The 20,989-nt window shown below is 49.5% G+C and overlaps 1 protein-coding gene across 1 annotated transcript in view; it reads right to left on the bottom strand.

The window, feature by feature from the left end:
* Positions 1-20,989, bottom strand: part of PCSK1 (proprotein convertase subtilisin/kexin type 1) — a 48,974-nt gene that overhangs the window by 20,716 nt on the left and 7,269 nt on the right. Inside the window, exons 3-7 of the mRNA XM_064176469.1 lie at positions 20,014-20,124; positions 15,504-15,650; positions 14,940-15,016; positions 11,008-11,096; positions 805-977 (exon numbers count right to left, since the gene is read on the bottom strand). Coding sequence (XP_064032539.1) covers positions 805-977; positions 11,008-11,096; positions 14,940-15,016; positions 15,504-15,650; positions 20,014-20,124 — 597 coding nt within the window. The remainder of the gene's footprint in view (positions 1-804; positions 978-11,007; positions 11,097-14,939; positions 15,017-15,503; positions 15,651-20,013; positions 20,125-20,989) is intronic.

The following is a 20,989-nucleotide window of genomic DNA, read 5'->3' on the forward strand; positions in this document are numbered from 1 at the left end:
CACCTCACTGGCATGAGCTGGAGTAGTTTATTAACATACCTCTTGCAGCACTCAGTTTCCACTCTACTCACCACCCAACCAGATCTGAAGAGAACAACATTAAAAGACACCCAAAACACTGTAAAAGCTTTGCTTCCAATTTTCTTCACCATGCATTTTTATTATCCTCACTTTAATTGGATCACCAGTTCAGAAAGTAATGCAATTAACACAAAACAAGCCCATCCACAGGGTGCTTGAGTGCATCACTATTTCACACAGCAAAATATTCACAAGGCTGGAATTCTGTATTAAGATTTATAGCCTTTTTCAGTGAAGAAATCCAATTACTGCTCAGTGCAAAACAAGCAGCAGAGTGGGGGCAGGGCTAGAGAAAGGCAGCCAAAGTAAGGATGGTGGGGGAAAAAAACCACAGAAATCTTCTCTGTGGAGAAGAGCAGCTTCAAACCAGCTTGGAAAGGTCTCTAATGGTGCCTTTGAAAACACCTGCTCCATCTGGTGGTCTCGAACACACATCATTGCTCTGACCTCTGCTATTCATAGAATCAACTGGGTTGGAAGAGACCTCCAAGATCATCCAGTCCAACCTAGCACCCAGCCCTATCCAGTCAACTAGACCATGGCACTAAGTGCCTCATCCAGGCTTTTCTTGAAGACCTCCAGGGATGGTGACTCCATTCAAATCTACCTCCTCCTTTTCAAGCCTAGGAGAGCACAAAGTATTCTCATTTCTTCTCTGGTATCAACCATTTTCAGCTCCTGCACTCTGCCACGTCTCATTGTGCTTTCCCCTCAGCATCATACCTGTTTTATGCCATACTCAAAAGCCTTCTGTGCCAGCCTCCCGGGTCCCTCCACAGTTTTGCCATCATCGTTGGGGCCCCAGCTGGCGCTGTAGATGTCCACATGCTCCGGGTTGAAGCCGATGGAGCTGGCTTCGATGGCATCGGTAACAATCCCATCCAGCATCCTAATGCCTTCATGGAATCACAGAAACACAGAATCAATTCTTTGGGTTGGAGAAGCCCTCTAGGCTCCTCCAGTCCAACCATCAGCTCAACATCACCAGGGTCACTAAACCATGGTCCCAGATGCCATGACCACAGGTTTCTGGAGCACCTCCAGGAAGGGTGACCCTAGACTTACACTCTGTTCCCTTCCCCTTCTCTTTGCTAAACATGTTTGCAAAGTTTCCAGCAAAATTAATCCATAACTATGGATATCCTCATTATCCATACAGGCTGGAGATGATAAGATTGAGAGCAGCCCTGCAGAGAAGTACTTGGGGTGCTGGGGGTGAGAAGCTGGACAGGAGGCAGCAATGGGCACTGGCAGCCCAGAAGGCCAAGGGCAGCCTGGGCTGCAGCCAAAGCATCCTGGCCAGAGATGGAGAGAGGGGATCCTGCCCCTCTGCTCTGCTCAGAGGAGACCTCACCTGCAGGGCTGGGGCCAGCTGTGGGGCCACCAACACAAGAGAGACCTGGAGCTGCTGGAGAGGATCCAGAGAAGGCCACCAAAATGCTCAGAGGGCTTCAAAACCTTTCCTGTGACCACAGGCTGGCAGAGTTGGGACTGTGCAGCCTGGAGAAGAGAAGGCTGCAGGGAGAGCTTAGAGCTGCCTTTCAATAGCTGCAGGGGAGCTGCAGGCAGGCTGGGGAGGGACTGCTGAGAAGGGGCTGTGGGGCTAGGCTGAGGGGCAGTGGTTTGGAAGTGGAGCAGGACAGAGTTAGGTTGGACATCAGGAGGAAGTTGTGCAGAGTGAGGGTGGGGAGACCCTGGCATAGGCTGCCCAGGGAGGTGGTGGAGGCTCCATCCCTGCAGACATTGAAGGTCAGGCTGGAGGTGTCCCTGTGCAGCCTGCTCTGATTGGAGGCATCCCTGCTGCCCTCTGAGCTCCCTGTGAGCCAGTGCATTCTGTGACTCTGTACTGCAGCCACAGCCACTCTGCTCGTGCAGGCAGTACTGAGGGTGGCTCTTGTCAGTGTGAAGCAGGGCAGGTACATTTTGCAAAGCTCAGTGCTCTCCACCAATATTTTTCTTTCAAATTCCTCTTAAAATCATAGAATCATAGAATCAACCAGGTTGGAAGAGACCCCCAAGTTTAGCCAGTCCGACCTACCACAAAATCTTGGCTGCTTCTTCACAAATCTCAGCTACTTCTTCACAATTCTTGGGTACTTCTTCTCTTTCCACAGAGCCCAGAAAAGCTTCTCTTTCTGTCCCTGTTTGGTTTTTTTTTCCTGCTGCTCTGATCTCTTTCTTGCCTCCTCCTGCCTCTCTATTAAACAGACTTCTCAAATTGCTCGCATGCCATCAGAATTAAACAGGGGCTTGGGTTGTGGGGTTTTTTTTTTGGACACTACTTTCAAGAGTTCTAGGAGTTTAAGGTTACAGTTGTAGTTATGTATCTGCTGACTAAACCCCAGTCTTTAAGGTCTTGCTGGCTTTGTGTTATTTCACCAGCTCTTGCATCTTCATAACAAAAATAACAACCTCAGACTGGTTTGGGTTGGTAGGGACCTTCAAGATCATCCAGTTCCAAACCTCTGCCATGGGCAGGGACACTTCCCACTACCCAGGTGGCCCAGGGCACTCATGGAGTGGGTTGGAAGGGACCTTGAAGATCATCTAGTTCCAAGCCCCCTGCCATGGGCTGGCGTTGGCAGAGGGCTTGGAACTAGATGATCTTCAACCATCCACCAACCCAGGTTGCTCAAGGCTTCATCCAGCCTGGCCTTCAACACCTCCACAAAGGGGACATCCATGGCCTCTGTGGACAACCTATTCCAATGTCTCCCCACACTCACTGTCAGGAATTTCTTTAATTTCTGATTTCTGCTTCTAATTTCTGCTTCTAATTTCTTTCTAATTGTCCCCATGCTTTTAGTGCCATGATGGTTTTAGTCCTACTGCAAGCAATCCAGAAAAGCTGGAGATATCTAGCCATTAACATTTTATTAGGAGCTGCATGATTTAATCTTCTCCAGAGCAAGCTTGATCTCAGTGGTACTTAAAATTCAGCAGCAGACAGCAGTTCATCTGCACTGGGTCTTCAAATCCCAGCCTCTGTAGCAGGACTGCAACCACTGCCCAGTGCTGGAGAACAGAAAACAGCAGAAATCTGACAACATTCCCACTGGGCACCACCCTGCAGCAACGCAAGGGGCACAGGACTCAGTCAGTGTTTTCAAAGCAGTAAAATTGCTGGGCTCCCTTGAACCTGGCATGTTAGTACTATGGCAACTGGCAGTAGGTGAATTATTAGTACCTCATTTCTTACTACGTTTCACAAAATGGGCAATTTTTTCCAAAGGGCAGAAGGCAAAATGTGGTGTTCTATGAGAAAAAAAAAATGCCCATAAAAACCCACCCTCACCCCTGCAGCTCACTCTCTGGGTCCTTTTTTCATGCTACCAAAACCCAACCTCACCCCTGCAGCTCAATGCCTGGGTCCTTTTTTCATACCACCAAAACCCAACCTCACCCCTGCAGCTCAATGCCTGGGTTCTTTTTTCATACCACCAAAACCCAACCTCACCCCTGCAGCTCAATGCCTGGGTCCTTTTTTCATACCACCAAAACCCAACCTCACCCCTGCAGCTCACTCTCTGGGTTCCTTTTTCATGCCACCAAAACCCACCCTCACCCCTGCAGCTCACTGCCTGGGTTCCTTTTTCATACTATCAAGCAGGAGAAAAAAAAATAAAAACCCTACTGTAGACATAATTCTTTTCCCAAAGGCTGGCTTCTAAGGCTCATAATACCTCCAAGATAAAGCTGAGCTTAATTATATCATATTAATTAGTGGCAAAAACAGACAAAGGAGCTAATCCGCTCAGCTGCCACCCCTCCGCTATCAGTCACCAGGCTGGGAAATGAACCAAGGTAGATCCTGAGCCTCAGGAAATAAAACCACCACTAAGCCTGGTGGCCTTCAGCTCAGAACATTCTGAACACTCATTCCACCTCTGATGATAAAATGCTGAGAGAATGTGGGCTGTTTAGTCTGGAGAAGACTGAGGAGGAACTCATCAATACTTCAAGGGTGGGTGTCAGGAGAAAAGAATTTACAGAGAGGAAGAATTCCAGTTCAAGAGAGACAAGGACTTGCTGGAGAGAGTGCAGCAAAGGGCTGCAAAGATGCTGAGAGGCCTGGAGCATCAACGTGAGGAGCAAAGGCTGAGAACTTAGAGGAGAGCAGTTCCAGAGGGGTTCTGATCAATGCTGATCAATACTTCGAAGGTGGGTGACAGGAGAGTGGGACCAGGCTGGGTTCAGTGGTACCCAGGGACAAGACAAAGGGTAAGAGACACAAACAGGAGCATCAGCAGCTCCACCTGAACATGAGGAAGAACTTCTGCAATTGAAGGCTGCTGGAGGGCTGGAGCAGGCTGCCTGAAGAGGTGCTGGAGCAGGCTGCCTGAAGAGGTGATGGAGGCTCCATCTCTGGAGAAGTCCCAAGCTCACCTGGATATGTTCCTGTGTGACCTTCTCTAGGTGACCCTGCCTTGGCAGGCTGTTTGGACTGGATGATCTACAGAGGTCACTTCCAACCCCTAACATTCTGTGCTCCCATGATTCTGCAGATGGCAAAGCCAACTCAGAAGATAAACCAAAGAATCCAAGAACCATTTTGGTTGGAAGAGACCTTTAAGGTCACAGAATGCACCCATTAACCCAGCACTGTCAGGTCAACACTAAACCACGTCCCACAGCACATCTCCAGGGCTTTGAAATACCACCAGGGATACTGACTCTAAGCCCAGCTGGCAAAAGAGGGAATGCAGAAAAGATGCTGAAATGCTTTGCCAGCTCTCAACTTGAATCACAGCAGTAGCAAATCTTCACCAAGACAAGTCTTGCAGATCAGAGGGAGTAAAAATAGGGTGATCCAGAAGAGAAAAAGTGAGTGCTTAAGGGTGGGCCTCTGAAATGTCCCTATCCAGATCTCGAGAGAAAGGCAGTGGAGGTATCAAAGACATCACAAAGAGTGGGATATGGTTAAGTAATAAATCACAGAATGGCAGGGGTTGGAAGGGACCTCCAGAAAGTCCAAATCTCCTGCCAGAGCAGGATCACCTAGGGCAGGTCACACAGGAACATATCCAGATGGATCTTGAGGGTCTCCAGAGAGGGAGACTCCACAACCCCTCTGGGCAGCCTGCTCCAGGGCTCCAGCACCCTTACACCAAACAAGTTTCTCCTCCTGTCCAAGCGGAACCTCCTGAGTTCCAGTTGGTGCCCCTTGTCCTATCACAAGAGACCAGTGACAAGAGCCTGGCTCCTTCTTGCCACCCACCCCTCAGATGGTTGTAAACATTCATAAGATCCCCTCTGGGCCTGCTGTTCTCCAGGCTCAACAGCCCCAGGGCTCTCAGCCTTTCCACATTACAAAGAGGTTCCAGCCCCTTCCTCATCCTCATTGCTGCCACTAGAGCATCTCCTGTCCTTCTAGAACTAGGGAGCCCAGAATTGGACTCAGCTCTCCAGATGTGGTCCCACCAGAACAAGTAGAAGAGGAGGAGAACCTTCCTTGACCTGCTGGCCACACTCTTCTTCATGCACCCCAGAATAATGCAGCAAGGAAGAAAACAAGAAAACTGATAACACAGTGGTGAAACTGGAGACAAGAATGATGTCTTGTCTATGTGACTGCTTAAAATCCTGCTTGTGTAACCCAAATCCTGCTTGTTTACCCCAGTCCTGCTTGTTTAAGCCAGCCCTGGGGTTTGGTAACTGCAGTGATGTTTTAAGTAGATTCAATTCCATCTCTTTGCACAAATTCTCCCCTTGCAGATGCTGGCTGCCACCATCAGTCTCATAAAACAGGCAAAGACCAAGGTGATCTCAGACACAGACATGGATCTGCCTGGCAGGATGCTATTTTTAGCGAGAACTCTCAGCCCAGTCCATTGTAAAATGGAGCCTCTTAATCACTTGATTTCCATGGCAGCGCCAGGGAAGTGTCGTTGAGCAGAGCTGGGGCTGGGCATAGAATCACAGAACAGTCTGGGTTTAAAGGAACTCTCAGGATCATGCTGGACAGGCTGCATCCATGGTCTGAGGTCAGTGGGATGAGTCTCAGCAAGGCCAAATGCTGGGTCCTGCCCTTGGGTCACAACAACCCCAGGAAGGCTCCAGGTTGGGGCAGAGTGGCTGGAAAAAAGCAGAAAGGGCCCTGGGGGTGCTGGGTGAAAGCAGCTGGAGATGAGCCAGCAGTGCCCAGGTGGCCAAGAAGGACACCAGCATCCTGGCCTGGATCAGCAAAGGTGTGGGCAGCAGGAGCAGGGCAGGGATTGTGCCCCTGTGCTGGGCACTGCTGAGGCCACAGCTTGAGTGCTGGGTTCAGTTCTAGGGCTGAATCCCAGAAGGACATTCAGGGGCTGGAGGAAGTCCAGAGAAGGGCAACACAGGTGGGAAAGGGTCTGGAGAAGAGGGCTGAGGAGGAGCAGCTGAGGGAGCTGAGGGTGTTTAGTGTGGAGAAGAGGAGACTGAAGGGAGACCTCATTGCTCTCTCCAGCTCCTTGAGAGGAGGCTGCAGCCAGGTGGGGGTTGGGCTCTGCTTCTGAGAAACAAGAGACAGGACAAGAGGAAATGGCTTCAGATTGCACCAGGGCAGGTTTAGGTTGGCTATCAGATGAAACTTCTTCTCTGAAAGGGTTCTCAAGGCTTGGCACAGGCTGCCCAGGGAGGTGGCTGAATCCCCATCCCTGGTGGTGTTTCCAAGAGGCAGAGATGTGGTGCTAAGGGACATGGGTTACCCACAGCCTTGGCAGAGTCAGAGAACAGTTGGGCTGGATCTTTTTCAATTAAAATGATTCCCTGATGCTGTTTTCATGGCAAACAAACTGTTTTGAAGGGAATGCTTAGTTTTACCCCTGAAGGCAAAGACAAGCCAGGCTGTAAAGCTGATGTTTAGAGAACGAGGTGTTCCAGATGTCAGGGTTTCTTCCCTTGGATGCAGCCTGAGGTGTCTGTCAGAGTGAAGGCACCACCTGTGGACCACTGGGTTTATCCAGCATGGCAACTGCTACAAGCAAGCAGCAGATTAAAGAAGTCATCCTGAACTAATGTCAAACACAAGTGTGTAATGTGTCATTTCATGGGCTTTAACCAAAAAAAAAAAGAAAGGAAAAAAAGCCTGTCAAGAAGTGGATCCTGCACAGCTTGGAAGAGCAAAACCAGCCTCCCAAGGTTTAGCCACTCAGAATTTATCTGAACCTTTTGAAGGCTTCTCTGCTCCTGCATTGCTCTTTGAACATAATTCTGCTACATCCCTGTCTTAATCAGGCTGCTAACTTCTATCAGCTGATGATTTCTTTTGGCTTTTCCTTTCTTTCTCCCCCCTCACCTTGCTTTCTGGGTAATTTGGATTCCTGGACTGCTTTTTCCTTCTCTGATTGTCCTTCTCTAGGTGATTAACCCCACACAGATCTGTAGTTTGTAATGCACATGCACGCAGAGCAGAGAGAACCAGACAATCACAGACTCATTTTGGTTGGAAAAGCCCTTCCAGATCCTCTACTCTGACTTTGCCAAGGCTGTGGGTAACCCACATCCCTCAGCACCACATCTTTGCCTCTTGGAAACACTTCCAGGGAAACACAGCCTTGGCAGCATGTGTCAGACTGAGAACCTTTTCAGGGAAGAAGTTTCTTCTCATATTCAACCTAAATCTCCCACGGGGCAACATGAGGTCATTTCCACTCATCCTACCACTTGCTCCTTGGGAGCAGAGCCCAACTGCCAGCTGGCTGCAGCCTCCTCTCAGGGAGCTGCAGAGAGCAATGAGGTCTCTCCTCAGCCTCTTCTTCTCTACACTAAACACCCCCAGCTCCCTCAGCTGCTCCTCCCCAGCCCTGTTCTACAGACCCTCCCCAGCTCCATTGCCCTTTTCTAAACCTGCTCCAGAGTGGCCCAGAACTGAACCCAGCACTCAAGCTATGTCCTCATCATTGCCCAGCACAGGGCCACAATCCCTGCCCTGCTCCTGCTGCCCACACAATTGCTGATGCAGCCCAGGATGCTGGTGCCCTTCTTGGCCACCTGGGCACTGCTGGCTCACCCCCAGGACCCTTTATAAAGGGCACTTTCCAACCACTCTGCCCCAGCCTGGAGCCTTCCTGAGGTTGTTGTGACCCAAGGGCAGGACCCAGCACTTGGCCTTGTTCAACCTCACCCCATTGGCCTCAGCCCATGGATCCAGCTTGGCCAGGTCCTTCTGCAGAGCCTTCCTAGCTTCCATCAGATCAGCACTGGAGCCCGATTTGGTGCAATTTACATAGTCATTTGCATATGCAAATAACCATGGAAGAATGTTCTCTGTGCCTTAAAATATGGGCACAGCAGGCGTGCAGGCGTCTTTGCAGCTCCATCCATCTTACCCTGCTCTGAGGATGTGGCATCTTCCTCTGATGAATGAGATATTTTGTTTAAACAGAGCATGTCAGCAGCGTGCATTACGGCAAAGGCAGGCTGCAGAGCTGACATCTGTGACAGCTCTGTGGAGTAAATGGCATCCTACAAAGAGGAGACTGAAACGGTGCAGTTAAGAGTGTCAAATGCCACTCAGCCCCCTGCTTTTAAGGAAGAAAAAAAGAGGAATAATGGCAAAGCTAGGACTGCACAAGTATCATCCTCTGAGCTCAATGACCATTTGCAACTGATACTTGTGATCATGGCTATTTCATAAACCTCTAATGGATTAAACTTTTAGTCAGTGCTTAAAGAGGGGGGAAAAAAGAAAGGGCAATAGTGACTGACAGGCAAGGGAGACTCCACTTATTGTCAGAATTAACTGATGATGATGGTGGAGAAGTAAGCTGCTGAAACCAAAACCACAGCAGTCTGAGTTTCTTGTCTGGCCTGAGCTTCTGAAGTGATGGTGAAGACATAAACAACATGCTGCAGGCAAGGGTGGGTATAAACTTGTCTATTATTCTCATTCACAGTATCACACAGTATCACAGTATCACCAAGGTTGGAAGAGACCTCACAGATCATCAAGTCCAACCCTTTACCACAGAGCTCAAGGCTAGACCATGGCACCAAGTGCCACGTCCAATCCTGCCTTGAACAGCCTCAGGGACGGCGACTCCACCACCTCCCCGGGCAGCCCATTCCAGTGTCCAGTGACTCTCTCAGTGAAGAACTTTCTCCTCACCTCCAGCCTAAATCTCCCCTGGCGCAGCCTGAGGCTGTGTCCTCTCGTTCTGGTGCTGGCCACCTGAGAGAAGACAGCAACCTCCCCCTGGCCACAACCACCCCTCAGGTAGTTGTAGACAGCAATAAGGTCACCCCTGAGCCTCCTCTTCTCCAGGCTAAACAATCCCAGCCCCCTCAGCCTCTCCTCATAGGGCTTGTGCTTGAGGCCTCTCCCCAGCCTCGTCACCCTTCTCTGGACACACTCAAGCATCTCAATGTCCCTTCTAAACTGGGGGGCCCAGAACTGAACACAGTACTCAAGGTGTGGTCTAACCAGTGCAGAGTACAGGGGCAGAATGACCTCCCTGCTCCTGCTGACCACACCATTCCTGATGCAGGCCAGGATGCCACTGGCTCTCCTGGCCACCTGGGCACACTGCTGGCTCATGTTCAGGCAGGTATCAATCAGCACCCTCAGATCCCTCTCTGTCTGGCTGCTCTCCAGCCACTCCGACCCCAGCCTGTATCTCTGCATGGGGTTGTTGTGGCCAAAGTGCAGCACCCTGCACTTGGAGCTATTGAACCCCATCCCATTGGACTCTGCCCATCTGTCCAGGCGGTCAAGGTCCCGCTGCAGAGCCCTTCTGCCCTCCAACCCAGCCACATCTGCCCCCAGCTTGGTGTCATCTGCAGACTTGCTGATGACTGACTCGATGCCCTCATTCTCATTCTGATCAGTCCATCTCCTCCCCCAGGCCTCTTCCTTCAACTATAAAGTGAGTCCAGCATGCCCTAAAGGATATAGTCTGATGTCTGTGAGCAATAGAGGTCATTGATCTTATCATTGTGATGATTAATCATAATTATAATAGCATTGGAGATGAAAAACACTGCTGAGATCAATCACTCAAAAACAAGGTTATTCCCAAGATGAAGACAGAATGGTTTGGGTTGGAAGGGACCTCAAAGATCACCGAATTCCAAACCCCTGCCATGGGCCGGGACACCTCCTACCAGCCCAAGGTGCTCAAGGACTCATCCAATCTGGCCTTCGACAACTCCAGGGAGCGGGCATCTACAGCAACCTGTGCCAATGTCTCCCCAACCTCGCTCTCAACAACTTCTGCCTCCTCTCCAGTCTCAATCTCCTCTCTCCCAGCTCAAAGTCATTGTTTTTCATCCTGGCACTCCCATCCCTTGTCCAAAGTCTCTCCTCCACTATTCTGAAGCCCCTGCAAGTAATGCCTCTCTAAAGTCTCTCTGGACCCTTCTCTTCTCCAGGTTCAATATCCCAAACTCTCCCAGCCTGTCCCCATAGCAGAGGTTCTCCAGTCCTCTGAGCATCTTGGTGGCCTTTTATGGACCCTCTTCGGCAGCTTTAGGTCCTTCTTGTGCTGTGGGCCCCAGACCTGGAGGCAGTGCTGCAGGTGAGGTCTCAGAAGAGCTGAGCAGAGGTACAGATTCCCCTCTCTGTGCTGCTGCTCTCCCTGCTCTGGCTGCAGCCAGCACACAGCTGCCTGCTGGGCTGCCAGCAACCATTGCTGGCTCATAGGGAGCCCCAAGACTTTCTCCTCAGTTTCTTCCTTATCACCCACATTGTGCTTGCTGTAGCTATACATCATACCTCTGCTCAACTGATAACCTCTCTCCAGAGGGCATGATGGTGCTGAAGGTTTGCTGTCACACAGCGGCAGCACTCTGCACTATGGCCAAACAGGACTTTGTAGACTAAACTTGTAAGACCACTGCTGTCTGAGAGGGGCCAGCCCATCACAGCTCAGACTGATGGTGGCTGAAAGCACTCAGCACTTCACAGGATCTGCCTGGTTTGTGTTCGTGTCAGACTTGTAGCAGTTTTCTTACCTCCAACTCTGGAATTGTAGGCTACTCCAACTCCACATTTTCTGTTGTTGGCTTGCATGGCAATTTCTCCTGCACACCGTGTCCCGTGCCTGAGGAAACAGTGGAAGAATAAGCATCTCATACCATCTTTGTGTATTGTGCACAAAGGCTCACCACTGACATTCCTGATTTGGAGGAAGTCTTCTTCTAAACAAACAGAGTGCACTGGCCTGGAAGGGACCCTCCAAGGGTGTCTTGTCCAACTGCCTGCAGGCAACAGGGACACCTCCAGCCAGAGCAGGCTGCACAGGGACACATCCAGCCTGACCTTCAATGTCTGCAGGGATGAAGCCCCCACGACCTCCCCAGGCTGGCCAGGGTCTCCCCACTCTCACTCTGTACAACTTCCTCCTGATGTCCAACCTAACTCTGCCCTGCTCCACTTCTGAACCACTGCCCCTCGGCCTAGCCTCACAAACCCTTCTCAACAGTCCCTCCCCAGCCTGCCTGCAGCTCCCCTGCAGCTATTGAAATGCAGCTCTAAGCTCTCCCTGCAGCTTTCTCTTCTCCAGGCTGCACAGCAACAACTCTCCCAGCCTGTGCCCACAGCAGAGGTTCTGCAGCCCTTTGAGCATCTTAGTGGCCTCCTCTGGAGGAGAGGTCCAGCAGCTTCAGGTCTCTCTTGTGTTGGTAGTCCCACAGCTGGACACAGCCCTCTGGTGAGGTCTCCTCTGAGCAGAGCAGAGGGGCAAGATCCCCTCTCTCCATCTCTGGCCAGGCTGCTTTGGCTGCAGCCCAGGCTGCCCTTGGCCTTCTGGGCTGCCAGTGCCCATTGCTGCCTCCTGTCCAGCTTCCCCCAACATAGGAAGGACATGAAACTATTGGAGTGAGTCCAATGGAGCAATGGAGTCCACAAAGATGCTCAGAGAGCTGCAGCACCTCTGCTATGAGGACAGGCTACAAGAGTTGGGGCTCTTCACTCTGCAGAAGAGAAGGCTTCGGCTTCCAGGGGACCTTATAGTATCCTTCCGGTATCTGAAGGGGGCCTACAGGAAGGCTGGGGAGGGACTATTTACAAGGTCTTGTAATGACAGGATGAGGGGTAATGGGTTTAAACTGGCAGAGAAGAGACTCAAACTAGATGTTAGGAAAGGGTCCTTTACAGTGAGGGTGGTGAGACACTGGCACAGGTTGCCCAGGGAGGTTGTGGATGATCCCTCCCTGGAGGTATTCAAGGCCAGGTTGGATGAGGCCTTAAGTGACTTGTTCTAGTGGGAGGTGTCCCTGCCTATGGCAGGGGGTTGGAACTGGATGATCCTTGAGGTCCCTTCCAACCTAAACCATTCTGTGATTCTGCAATTCCCACCCCCAGTGCAGTTACTGAATAGATTTTGAGTCGTGTCTACATGAGACAAAATACATTTCTCTTAGGCTTCAACAAACATAATTTTAGCTACTTAGTGACCAAAAGGTCATTGTGATGAGATGATAAACACCTAACTTAAGGCTGCTGAAGCCCACAGACCTGTTAGATACCAACTGAACACTCCTGGGCTGAATTCCATTGACTTATTAATAGAGATTAGAGGTAATGCAGGTAGATTTAAGAGACAAATATCACAGGGAACAGAGGACAATGGCTACTTGCTCTTAAATAACCCTGTAATAAAGTAGAAATTCATTTTTCAGATGTCTCACTCATGGGACATTTATCTTTTGATGGATTGGTTTGTTTTTTTCACCCCATACATTGACTATTGTGTTGTCTGACAGACAAGAGGGAATCAGTGCATCAGCTTCTTTTATTGACTAGGAGCATCCTAATTAGGTTAAGAAATTGACTGCTCCTGTGTACCAGCTCTTTCTAGAAGGCCTATTTTCTTCTCTTTCTGATGGACAAAATCCCTCCCTGAACTCCCTTGGATACATCTAGGTGTGACAGACCCACCAGGATGCTCCACAGAGGACCAAAGAGGGAGCTCTAGAGGAGGCATCACAGAAAATTCCTCTCTCCTTCCAAGACACACAAGTCCACAAAGTGGACTGATTGGTTGTCTTGTGTTCAAGCTTTTTGGCACTTCCTAGTTGTTCCCTCGAGGATATTTAGGCCAAATCTAGTCTAAATAAAGCTTGCAGGTGCCTCAGAAGAGGCAGGAAGATGACTGTAGGAGTGAATATAAGATCCTCCAGAGTCTGACTATGCCATACCCATGTGAGAGCTGCTCAGAGTCATGGCTTCAGCTGTGACTGCGTGCACTGAGCTAGAAGCTGTTCTGTTGGTCCAAAAGGTACTGCCAAAACTGGAACATGTCCTCAGCTACAAATGCTGACCTGATGGGACAGGTTTCTTGATTCCCCTAGGACACAGTCTCTTCAAGAGTGCATCACAGAATCACAGAATGGGTTGGGTTTGAAGTGACCTCCAAAGGGCACCCAGTCTAACCCCCCTGCAGTCAGCAGGGACATCATCCACTAGATCAGGCTGCTCAGAGTCCTGTCAGCCTCACCTCGAATATCTCTAGGGATGGAGCCTCCACCACCTTCCTGGGCAACCTGTTGGCAGCGTTCCAGCACTCTCATGGTGCAGAACTTGTTCCTCACATCCAATCTCAATCTGCTCTGCTCTCATTGCAAACCACTGCCCCCGATCCTGTCACTGCAGGCCTTTGGAAACAGTCTCTCTCCATCCTTCTTGTACCCTTGTACCATTTAGTTACTGGAAGGCCACACTGCTTATCCAACCTCAGTTTGAACACTTCCAGGCTTGGAGCCTCCACAGCTTCTCTGGGCAACCTGTTCCAGTGCCTCACCATCCTCACGGGGAAGAACTTCTTCCTGATGTCCAACTTAGCTTCAGATAATAGGCAAGAGACTTTTTTAAAAAAACATTTCCAGTGCAAAACAGAGAAACTAAATCAAAATCTCTGTAGGGAAGTGAACTTTCAGAAACAGAGGTGGTGACATCAATGGACTGCTCTCTTGACCTTGCAGAACCATCAGGAAGTGACATAAAGAGATGGAAAGAAATTCAGGACATCATAGGGAGTTACGTTCATGAAACTCTTCATCTGAGAATTCCACTGCCTTAGCTCTGTGCCAAAGCTACCTGCAGGTGTTTTTGCCAATTGAAACACCAGACACTCCTTCTAACCATCATGAAACACTTTTTCACTGTGAGGGTGATCAAGCTGTGGTTCAGGTTGCCCAGGGAGGCTGTTGAACCTCTTTTCTTGCAGTTTCCTTCAATAGCTATGTGGATGTGGTCCTGCTTGAGCGAGGGCTGGGACCAGATGGCCTTTAGAGGGTCACAGAATCACAGAATGTCAGGTGCTGGAAGGGACCTCAGTCCCCTTGGACCATCCAGTCCAACCTCCCTGCCAGAGCAGGATCTCCTGTACCAGGTCACACAGGAACACACCCAAGCAGGTTTTGAGTATCTCCAGAGAGGGAGCCTCCACAACTGACCTAGGCAGCCTGTTCCAGTGTTCTGTCACCCTCACACTGAAAAAACTCCTCATCTTTACATGAAACTTCCTATGCCTCAACTTCCACTGACTGCCCCTTGTCCTGTCATCAGGCATCACCAAGCAGAGCCTGGCTCCACCCTCCTGGCACTCATCCTTTGCATATTTATAAACATTGATCACCTCTCAGTCTCTTCTCCAAGCTAAAGAGCCCCAGCTCTCTCAGCCTCTCCTCGTAACAGGGATGTTCCATTCCCACAATCATCTTTGTGGCTGGACTCTCTCAAACAGCTCCATGTCCCTCCTGAACTCGGGGGCTCAGGCTGAGGCTGGATCTTCTCAACCTCAGTCATGCTGTGATTCTGCCACACAAATTCTTCCTTTCATCATCACAAAGGGCACACCTAGCAATTCCTGCAGGCATCTGCTAAGGCACTAATCAGTAGTGCTCTGGATTTGTTCTCTTCACATAGTTTGGAGGCCACTTACTTGTTCTCATTTGTTGGGTCATATCTAGGAAAGGGGTCGTGATCGTTGTCATTGAAATCATAGCTTGCCTGTGGATCCTAGAATTGCCCCCCCCCAGAAAAATAAAGAAGAGTTAGAATTAATTCAGCCAAGCAGAAAACACACTTTAAAGTGTGTAAGAAAATGGATTCTAGACTTTGTGTTTACTTATTTGTTGTGCCTCTCGTTGGCAGCCATCAAGCTGGTAGAATTTGATGGCAATTAAAAGTTCCAACAGTTTTTCACAGAGCTTCAACAATTCAGCTTGAAGCCACTGTATGCAAACATGCCTGGGAATTAAATGCACTGAAGGGGGTGGAGAGAGGGGGAAAGAAGCCACAAGAAACAAATGAAAAAGAACCCACCCCACCACCACTGCTGAGTAACAACTCAGCTCCCTGTGACACAGACCAGGTTCCGAATCACATCTGAGCTGAACATTTCAGTCCCTGTGCTGCAGGAGGTGACTTAGAGAGCAGCAAGGTGGAAGTGAGTGTCTCTGTGTCAAACTTGCCATTCATTAATTGATTTCATGCCCAAACTCACATAGTTAGCATAGATGTCGGTGTGATTCCACTCCAAGCCATCGTCTAGCACGGTGATGACAACTCCCTTGCCTGTAATCCCTTTCTGCCATACAGGAATTACATGGAGATCCAGCTTGGGCAGGGATGGAGTTATTCTGGTGTCTTGCTGGGGGATAGAAAGGATAAAAACACATCAGGGTTATAGAATCTTACAGTCATGGAATTGTTTGGGTTGCCAAGACCCTTCCAAGAGCATCTGATGCAGCCACCAACCCAACCCCACCATGTCCACTAAATGATAGCCCCGAGTGCCACAGCCACACCTTTCTGGAACACCTCCAGCCATGGGGACTCCACCAGCTCCCTGGGCAGCCTGTGCCAATCCCTGACCACGCCAGCAGCACAGAATTTGTTCCTCATGGCCAACCTCAACCTCTCCTGGCACCATTTCAGGCCAGTTCCTCTCCGACCACCTCAAATTAGGCAGAAGAGACCAACTTCCACCCAGCTGCAGCCTCCTCTCAGGGAGCTGCAGAGAGCAGTGAGGTCTCTCCTCAGCCTCCTCTTTTCCACACTAAACACTCCCAGCTCCCTCAGCTGCTCCTCCCCAGCCCCCTTCTCCAGACCCTTCGCCACCTGTGTTGCCCTTCTCTGGACCTCCTCCAGCCCTTCAATGTCATTCTGGGAGCCATAGACCCAGAGGGCTGCTGCACTTCTGCTATGAGGACAGGCTACAAGAGTTGGGGCTCCTCAGCCTCGAAAAGAGAAGGCTTGCAGGGGACCTTATAGTATCCTTCCAGTATCTGCAGGGGGCCGACAGGAAGGCTGGAGAGGGACTATTTACAAGGTCTTGTAATGACAGGAGGAGGGGTAATGGGTTTAAACTGGAAGAGAGGAGATTCAAACTAGATGTCAGGAGGAAGTTCTTTACACAGGGGGTGGTGAGACACTGGTACAGGTTGCCCAGGGAGGTTATGGCTGCTCCCTCCCTGGAGATGTTCAAGGCCAGGTTGGATGAGGCCTTGAGTGACCTGTTCTAGTGGGAGGTGTCCCTGCCTATGGCAGGGAGTTGGAACTGGACGAGCTTTGAGGTCCCTTCCAATCTAAACCATTCTATGATTCTATAATTGAACCCAGCACTCAAGCTGTGGCATCAGCAGTGCCCAGCACAGAGGCACAATCCCTGTCCTGCTCCTCCTGCCCACACCACTGCTGATCCAGGCCAGGATGCTAGTGCCCTTCTTGGTGGCTCACATTTACACAGCTGCCAACCAGCATCCCCAGGGCCTTATATGTCAACATTTTTACCCCCTAACACTACACAGATCCAAAGCACTAAACCATCCCAGCCTGGACTTTGGTATTTTGCTCAAATTTTGTAAAGATAACACAAAAAATCACAGACTCACAGAATGGTCTATGTTGGAAGGAGCCTGCAAAGGTCATCCAGTCCAACCCCCCTGCAGTTAGCAGGGACATCCTCAACTGGATCAGGTTACTCAGATCCCCGTCAAGCCTCACTTTGAGTATCTCCATCAATGGGGCCTCCCTGGGCAACCTGTTGCAGTGTTTCCATTGCTTTCTCCAAATATTTGCAGCACCAAAAGATTTTTACCCCCTTACCCAAAGCCCCCTGGAGAGCATCTCTGAGGAAAGCGCATGGGCATTTAACTGGAGGTAGGCAGCAGGACCCTGGAACTGGTAGGGATGTGCTGCTGAGCCTTGGAACATTAAGTTAATGATCAGACCTGCTAATGTTTGCTCTTTCTCCTAGCTGAGAAACCCCACAGCACGGTGAGCTGTGGTTTCCATCCACGTGTTCTTATATTGGAGACTGGATGAGGCAATTACTACCATGCTTTAGCTAATTAGAAGGTATTAGGTGACAAGTTGGACTTGATGACCTTGAGGAGTTTTCCAACCTGGTTAATTCTGTGATTCTGTGATGGTCCTTTGACGTTCAAGTTAGCCAGAGCAAAATAATTAATGGACAAAACAATTAAGGCAGTCGTTTGGTTAGGAACAACTGTGCTGAATCACAACTTTCTGTTTACTACCCTCCTTACTGTTCTTCTGCTAAATCAGCTGGAAGCATGAATCATCTACAGCCTTCTCTTCCACTGCAGCCTCCCTTGGAAAGCAGCTCCTAAATGGGTCATTTTTCCTCCCCTGAAATCCAAAATTTGCTTATAGCTCCCATAAAAAGGGAGCTTCTCTCCTCACCATTGCATTGCTTGATCACAGGTTATTAATTTCTATGTTTCCAAAGGAATGTAGAAGGAATTTGCTGCGGGAAATAATGTTTTTTCTCCTTTTCCTTTTTTAACTTTTCTGACTGCTGCCGTTCAAGGAATTAGATATCTGAGTTCTCAACTTTTGGTCCCTAGAATCCATCAAACCTCAACATTGTGTTTTTGTGTTGGTTTTTTTTTTCTGGCAAGGTGGAGAAGCTAAAATAAAAATCATAACAATAAGGTAAGAACAAGATGTTTACTACGAGGCAGGGAGCACATTTTGGAATAAAAAGTATTTAACACACTTCTGCATTTAATCAGGAAAAGAAAAAGCAATCCATGCCCTGCAGTTGAAGGTAAGCTTTGTGTTTCTGTGTCTCATGTGGGAAAGCTAGAGGGAAAAGAAGTGAAAAGCAGAGAAAGGTGGGAAAAGGATAATGTCCCCTGGAGAAGCTTTCTTACCAAACCTGCCTCTCTTTGTGTGTGTGTTTCCGTAGCTGCCCTCTTAGACATTTCCTGCTTCCCACTGCAAGCAAGCAAAGAAGCAAAGGGATGCTCAGCATGGGGGGAAAAAGAAATTCTTCCAGAAAAGATGCTTTTATGTTTTTTACCTGGAGAAGAAGGCTGCAGGGATCTTGACAGATATATTTTATGCTGCATGGTCTACAATTTACTGTTCCTTGCTCAAATAAAGGCTAGAGAGGGCAAAGTGCTACACGAACAGCCTAAAGTTCAGTCTGCTCTCTCCATCCTGAACTGGGAAAGAGAAAGGGCTAGACCACATCTGCTGTGAGGACAAGCGGAGGTCGCTGGGGGTGTTTAGCCTGGAGAAGAGAGGGCTTCAAGGCCTTCCAGCACCTGAAGGGATCCTATAGGGAGACTACAGAGGGACTTTTCCTGAGAGTGTCTAAAGATAGGACAAGGGGGAATGGTTTGAAGCTGAAGCAGAGCAGGGTTAGATTGGACCTGAGAAAGTTCTTCAGCCCCAGGGCAATGAGACTCTAGAATAGGCTGCAAGGGAGCTTATTCTAGAGACTCTAGAATAGGCTGTGGATGCCTCCTGCCTGGGAGTGTTACAGGCTTTGAGCAGCTGAGTGTAGTTGAGAGGTGCTCCTGCCCATGGCAGGAGATTGGAGCAGATGAGCTCTGAAGTTTATTCCAATTTACGTCATTCCAGGACTCTGATGATCTCCAGTCACCTTGGCCACATTTGTGTGTGGTCTTTTTTCCTGCTTGTTATACCCACCTTCACCTTTAATCCCACCCCTGTTCTGAGTGAAGGTACAGCTGGATGTGCAGTGGAAATAGACTCTCAGAAGTAACCATGACACACACAAATAATCTGTATTGCTGAGCTGTCACAGGCAGACAGAAATGAGGCTGGAGCCAGGTGGGGGTTGGGCTGCTCTCCCAAGGAGCAAGTGATATAGCATGAGAGGAAATAACCTTAAGTTGCCCCAGGGCAGGTTGAGGTTGGCCATGAGAAACAATTTCTTCTCAAAAAGGGTTGTCAAGGCCTGGCCCAGGCTGCCCAGGGCAGTGGTGAGTTCTCCTCCCAAGCCATGGAGATGTGGTACTGAGGGCTGTGCTTTGGCGGTGACCTGGCAGGGCTGGATTAACAGATGGACTTGATAATCCAAAAGGTCTCTTTTTCAACCCAAGTGGCTTCTAGAACCTTTCTACAACAATATTTTAAAGATAATAGAAGGCTGCCTGGAAACACTGTGCAGAGATTTCATTTTTATAGCTCATTCTAATGAAAGCAGGCTGCCCAGAGAGGTGCTGGGGTCTCCTTCTCTGGAGACGCTCCAAACCCACCTGGACATGTTCCTGTGTGACCTTCTCTAGGTGATGCTGCCTTGGACTGTATGACCTCCAACCCGAAACATTCCATGATTCTGGGAGAAGGTCTCTTCCTTTGCACCTCTCAGCACAGTCTCTCTGGTACTGCAGCTGACAGCACAGCTGGGGGGTGGCCTCTTCTCCCAGGTAACCAGCAATAGAACAAGGGGACACAGTCTCAAGTTGTGCCAGGGGAGGTATAGGCTGGATATTAGGAGGAAGTTCTTCACAGAGAGAGTGATTTCCCATTGGAATGGGCTGCCCAGGGAGGTGGTGGAGGCACCGTCCCTGGGGGTCTTCAAGAAAAGACTGGATGAGGCACTTGGTGCCATGGTCTAGTTGATTGGATAGGGCAGGGTGATAGGTTGGACTGGATGATCTTGGAGGTCTCTTCCAACCTGGTTGATTCTATGATTCTATGATCCCCATATCTACAAGCAAAGAACCTCTTACCAGATACCACTGCTGGTTCCACATGGGATCGTTGAACAGATCTTCTGCCGAGTCTCTCATGGCGCCACGCTTGGTTCTCTTCTTTTCATACTGCTGCTCTGCCCACGACACCTGGAACATGACAAAGACTCTCTAGGTTTGGACTTTCTGGGCTCAGAGAATAAGGAATTTTGTTCTCACAGCCAAAACGTTGATGGCCTGAAGTAAAAGGACCAATGCTTTGATGCAGAGAGGAGGGTTCTTTACACTATGGTGCAGGAGGACTTGGTGGGATCATGATACCACAGCATCCGTGGAAAGGAAATGGTGAGGTATGAGTTAACAGCAGAACTCCTGTGAGTGCCACACAATGCAGACTGTTACATAAATGTGCTGCCTGGTTAGAAGGTCATTGAAGCAGTGGTGGTTACTAAAGCAGGCAAAACCACAGCCTAGGGTTCTTTGTTGGGTTTTTTTTTCTCTCCTACCTACACTTTAATCCCCAGTGATTTCTACTGGAAGTTAAAAGGAAGGATGAAGGATTATCTCTGGCTTTAGTCTAGCAATCCTAATGATGCTGTTACTCATAGCCCATCTGGACCTTCAAGTCTCCTTCCCAGTGGTGTTCTGAAGTGAGCTACAAATATTGGGCTGATTTCATCCCTGGCATGATGCCACTTAAGGCAACTGAAAGCCAAAATACTTCAGAAAAGCAACTTGTTCAGTATGACAGTGCTGGAGGGCTGGAGCAGGCTGCCCAGAGAGGCTGTGGAGTCTCCTTCTCTGGAGAGATTCCAAACCCATCCAGACGTTGTGATCCTGGGCAAGCTGCTGTGGATGACCTGCTGGAGCAGGAGGGTTGGACTGGATCATCTCCAGAGGTCCTTTCCAGCCCCACCATGCTGGGACTGAGGGATTCTTTTGCTAAAGCATCAATAGAAGGAGATATACAGCATTTATGCATGGGCACAGCCACCTCCAAGCCACCAGGCTGCAT

Source organism: Pogoniulus pusillus, chromosome Z, assembly GCF_015220805.1.
Source record: "Pogoniulus pusillus isolate bPogPus1 chromosome Z, bPogPus1.pri, whole genome shotgun sequence".
Taxonomy (NCBI): domain Eukaryota; kingdom Metazoa; phylum Chordata; class Aves; order Piciformes; family Lybiidae; genus Pogoniulus; species Pogoniulus pusillus.